The 5496-nt window shown below is 37.6% G+C and overlaps 1 protein-coding gene across 1 annotated transcript; it reads left to right on the top strand.

The window, feature by feature from the left end:
• Window positions 1-2908: 2908 nt before the first annotated feature.
• LOC113080989 (deleted in malignant brain tumors 1 protein-like) lies at window positions 2909-4916 on the top strand. The gene is made up of 3 exons (XM_026253057.1): window positions 2909-2939; window positions 3088-4025; window positions 4143-4916. The coding sequence occupies exons 2-3, from the start codon at window positions 3722-3724 to the stop codon at window positions 4469-4471; spliced, it is 633 nt and encodes a 210-aa protein (XP_026108842.1). The 5' UTR covers window positions 2909-2939; window positions 3088-3721; the 3' UTR covers window positions 4472-4916.
• The last annotated feature ends 580 nt before the right edge of the window (window positions 4917-5496 follow it).

Below are 5496 nucleotides of genomic sequence, written 5' to 3'. Positions count from 1 at the left end.
AGACAGTGTGTGTTGATGGCTGGGACATGAATGATGCTGCTGTGGTGTGCAGAGCTGGGATGTGTAGGCTAAGAACTGAACCAGAACCTGTCACATTGATCGAGACACGAGATCCAAGTGCGAGGTAAAAATGGTTTATTTGTAGCTCAGATAGTCAACAATGATAACGTAGGAAAACGATGGCATAACCCCAGAAGAATCACGTCCAGGCCACTCAAGCAGCAGTAATCTCAAACCCAACGCAGGAATCTCAGGCGCGCGAAGAAATAAGGTCCAGAGAATAATCCAACTGGAGGAACAGAGCACAAAAAGACAAGAAACACAGATGATAAATCAATGAAACAACAACACGAACAGGAAGCCAGCCAAACTTAAAGGCAGCGCAAATGAGTTGCAGCTCGTGCTCATTAACGCAGCTGCTGCTAGTTAACAGACGCACACAATCAGAGAAGCAAGATGAGCACACTGACCCATGAACCGTGACAGAACCATTCCAGAGAAAAAAAGTGAGGGTCACATCATTATTATCACTTATATAAAAAACTATTTATGTTGTGTCTAGTTTAGGGGAAATAGACTGATGTATAGATCAGTTCCTAACATACACATAGTGTGTGTTTCTGTTCTTATCAAAGCGTCATCAGCTCTTCTCACTAATCAGGAAGTAACATCTTAATTTGTGCACATTTTGAAGGAACGCAAGCCAAGCATCACCATGCCAAGACCTTCTCTTCTCATTTTGATATTCGGTAAACTCAATTTTTAATTATTGTAATTTCTATTTTGCATAACAGATGGAGGTTATAGATGAAAATCTAATTGATTATAGTCTTCCTATATCACTGCGATGTTAATATCACAATAATATTTCATCCATAAAAAAGTTTAGTCAAAGACTGTGAAATGAATGTTTAGTTCAGTCTTTTTTATTATTGTCATAATTTTATAGTCTTTCGCTGAGCTTTTACACATGTTTTTTTTTTTCTGAAACTGAACTGAAACTATTTGCTAATACCAGAGAGTAAACTGATAAATGTTATGTCTGGGTTTATATAATTTAGAATTTTTAAAAGACATTCACCAACAGGTTTATTGGTCTGAACAACTTTAAGCAGCTTCATGAAAATGACCTGTTTAGTAAACTAAAAAGATTTAAAATAGTTCTGACAATAATATTTTTCTGTAACTTCTGACACCTGAATGCAGATGTATAGTCATTTTGTTTACACATAATTCAGTGCCTATAAACTTTCTCATGCTCATCTAGAAGTTTGGAGGAAGAACTATAACTGAGCTACAGCTGACCACAGAACCACAGTCAGAGAGTATGACTATCACAGTCACAGTGCTGGCCTTTCACAGCATCACAGCTCAGGGCTGACTATCCCTCATAGTCTCATTGGTATCTACGCTTATGATTCTTTAGGGAAATGCTGCCCATGTCTGCTATTGTACACACTGAACATATTCAGTGTTACTGCCTCAGACAGAATTGTAATGAGCTGAATTCATGAGGGGCCAAGCACTAAGGACCATGCACCGTTAGCATGATCTTCTTCTTCTGCCACAAGTCTATGGCAGCCCATAGAACCGCTTGCAGAGAAATTGTGAAATTTGGCACACAGATTGTGGACCGTGAGAAAAGTCACCATAGCAAATTTGTCCAAAGTTGCACTCATGTTTATGGTAATAACTTTTGAACCATACACCAGTAAATGACAATTACTTTCTCTGAATCCTTTGCTCATGCTGAGTTGAATGAACTCCAAAATAAAATAAAAAAAAAGCAAGGTGTAGTTTTTTTTCACTATTTTTAATTGTTCATAAAACCTACTTTTTCTGAACACATCCTAGGCCATTGCACTGGTTGTCATGAAAATATAACCAGATTATCTGGAATAATCATGGAATTCAAGTTGATTTGTCCAACGGTTCTTGAATAACACGCAAAAAAAAATAAAAATGCATATTTTTGATTATAACTTTTGAATAGTAATGTAAGTGATTAGTAATTACAAAAATGTTTACAAATTCTTTAGATTTGATGCATCATGCCAAGATGAATGATATCCAAATGTCGACCATTTTGAATTTGGTCATAAAATGCTATAATTCATGAACCCAGGCATTGACATCATTACAAAACTCTGTAAGCATCATTGACACCATGCCCTGATGGTTTTGGTTCCCAGAAGCATACCCAAAGTTTGGGTTCAGTGCTAACTTGTGGTAAAAACTTATAATGAAATTTATAAAAATGCTTATAATTTGCTTACATTAGCCTATTGGGACTGTAATTTGACTGATGTTGATGGATTCCTTGGATCATGCCGAGAACATAAATATAAAATTTTGCCATAATTGACTGATCTTCTTGTCCACCATTTTTTAAGTTATGGATTTCATGTCGATAAACATCTTAGGCATAGTGCCAAACTGCATCTGAGGCTGTATCTCTGCAAATATTTGACATTGACACAAAACTTTGTATGTGACATCGTGACCTCACACTGACCATCTCACATCAATTTGGTAACAGCACCACCTATTGGTCAAAAGTGATAAGCCAAGAAATCATATTACTAGTGATTGTATTTATGATTTTTCAGCAATTTTGCCTACAATATTCTTTTAATAATGGTTTTAATAACTCACTCCTGCAGTTGGTCTGAAGCTTGCTTCTGTAGTGCTAGGCCCCATAATTAAGCTATATTTAGAATATAGAGGTAAAGACACTGAATCAATCAGATTGTGCAGTGAATTTCTCTGGTGTGCATCACATACAAGCACGTAATAACACAACATTAAGAAAAAAGCACTTGAATTTGAACTATTTTATTGGATGATTCATATTTAATTGTAAGAGTAAAATGTTTAAATGTCACTGTTTTATTTTCTTTTTTTCATCTCAACAGCCAGTGCTCTGACTTCAGTAACTGGTGAGTAACAGACTGTTAGTCACTCATTTTTACAACAGATATTATTCTAGATGGATCATGACAAAACCAGTCACTGTGTTGGTTAATCTGAAGTTTAGCATGTTGTAAGATGTGAGTTGTATCATAATGGAGATATTTTATTTTTTAGGAGATGTTAGTATCAGACTGGTGAATGGTAATAATGACTGCTCTGGAAGAGTTGAGATCCTGTATAATGGCCAGTGGGGGACAGTGTGTGATGATGCCTGGGACATGAATGATGCTGCTGTGGTGTGCAGACAGCTGGGATGTGGAAGAGCTGTTAGTGCACATGACAGTGCTCATTTTGGCCAGGGTAGTGGTCAGATCTGGTTGGATGATGTGGGATGTTCAGGAAGTGAATCATCGCTCACACAGTGTTCACATCCTTCTTTTGGAACACATAACTGTGGTCATAGTGAAGATGCAGGCGTCATCTGCTTAGGTAAAAGTACATACATATATTTTTTTTAATTAAGTTTTTGCTGTTCACCTTGATATTTTATGCAATATTTTATGTTAATTGTTTTACCAGCATATTTAGTTGTCTATAAATTTGAGGTAAGTATTTTGAAAATGTGCCAGCTGCTTGCAATAAAAAAAGGATACTACAGCAAAGAAAACTTTAAAATAATAGAGGCTATACATGTTTGATGGTTTGCTCATAAACAATGACAAACACATATGAAATACAGTACTTACAACATGCCAAAAATACATTTTTTATCACATTGTACTTTTATTTTTAATTCCAAGTACCAGACATGAGGTTGGTCGGTGGGTCTGATTCATGCTGTGGGAGAGTGGAGATCCTGTATAATGGCCAGTGGGGAACCGTGTGTGATGATCACTGGGACATGAATGATACTGCTGTGGTGTGCAGACAGACACAGTGTGGATCAGCCATCAGTGCTTCTCCTAGCGCTGCCTTTGGTCAAGGCAGTGGATCAATCTGGCTGGATGACGTTGGATGTTCAGGAAGTGAAGGAAACCTCACACAATGTTCACACAGAGGACTAGGAACAAATAACTGTAATCATGGTAAAGATGCTGGTGTTGTTTGTTCAGGTAAGCCAAATCTTTAACATCTACACATATTATTTTTAGGAGAATAGCATTATTAAGCTTTATGAATGTTCTGCTTACATTACATTATGTCTTAACAAAAACACATTTATTTTGCAGGTGAGCTGCGGATGCCGACTCTTTCCCTGACCTCCACATATGCAGCTGTTTCTCCTGGAGAAAATATCCAGTTCAGTTGCACAACACCTAAACCAAGATGCGAGGCTAAAGCTGAATTCCAGCTCTTCAGAAACGGACCATCTATATCCTCCCAGACACATGAATCTAGTGTGACTTTCAACCTTGTTAATGTAGACGTCTCACATCAGGGCATCTACAGCTGTTGTTACTCCTACCAAAACAACATCAAATCATCTTTGAGCAACACTGTTATCATCACTGTGGGTGAGTGCAATCAGTTAAGTCTCATAGATTGCATGCATTACTAAGTAGAGCTGGAGCACCTACTTGGACTCAAGTCCGGTTTCGAGTACAGTTTTTAAAGGACTTGGACTTGTCACAGGCTCTTTATTTTTACTTGAACTTGACTTGTACTTGAGACTTTCAGAATTGGAAATCTGTCACAGTCCAACCGAATCCAGGGACAGTTGATGGAAACGTCACTGCATTATCACAAATGTGTTTTTAAGTCTTGTCCAGTACTTGAAAGTCGACGGGTTTCTATGCTCACACCGAAAGCACGCGCCTCTCAGTCAGTGTGCGAATGCTGACTTCTTTCACTTAAGTTCTGTTATTGCTACTCACTTACATTAAAACTTATGTCAAAATGCCCGTCTTGTTCATGTAAATGCAGTTGGTTTTGAACAGTTGGGAGAAATACAGATGTGGTAAAATATTTGATCTATGCATCAGATCTTAAAGCAACAGCATAAACCTGCATCCACCAGGTGTCATAAATGTGTTTACTTGCCTTCAGTGGGCTTGAGAATGTTTTATTACATTAGTTTATTATTTTTTGCTTTTGTATTAGTGGCACTTTCTAGCTTCAAAGTAAAAAATTATTTTTCTAACATTTTTGTGGCAATAGTTTTTATGGGTCCAAAATCACCCTGGGTGTGCATTATTTAAAAAAATGCAATTGCCTGTCATCAATTAGTCCTTATATGATGTAATTTATTGTAATTAATGAAACAATAAAAAAACAGGTGTGAGTTGCCTGTGACTTATGCAAAGTATATGTAGGGCTTTTATACACGGTGTGTGCCATTGTACAGACTAGGTTTATCCCTCACAGCCAAATTTTCATCCAAGTAAATACCCTGTCTAAGGGGTCTGTGTACACTGGCGTTGTAACAGACACACCAGGTTCCATCACCAACTAATACCAGCGCACTCCCTCAACTGAGTACTAATCACTCCCACCTGCTCCTCGTCCACCTGCAATTGCCAGTTCACTATAAATACCACACACACGCACCCAGTCAGTGTCCGGTCTCGTTTGCAAAAAGGTATA

The sequence above is a fragment of the Carassius auratus genome, unplaced genomic scaffold (genome assembly GCF_003368295.1).
Source record: "Carassius auratus strain Wakin unplaced genomic scaffold, ASM336829v1 scaf_tig00032681, whole genome shotgun sequence".
Lineage (NCBI taxonomy): Eukaryota > Metazoa > Chordata > Actinopteri > Cypriniformes > Cyprinidae > Carassius > Carassius auratus.
This window is presented reverse-complemented; position numbering and strand designations above follow the sequence as displayed.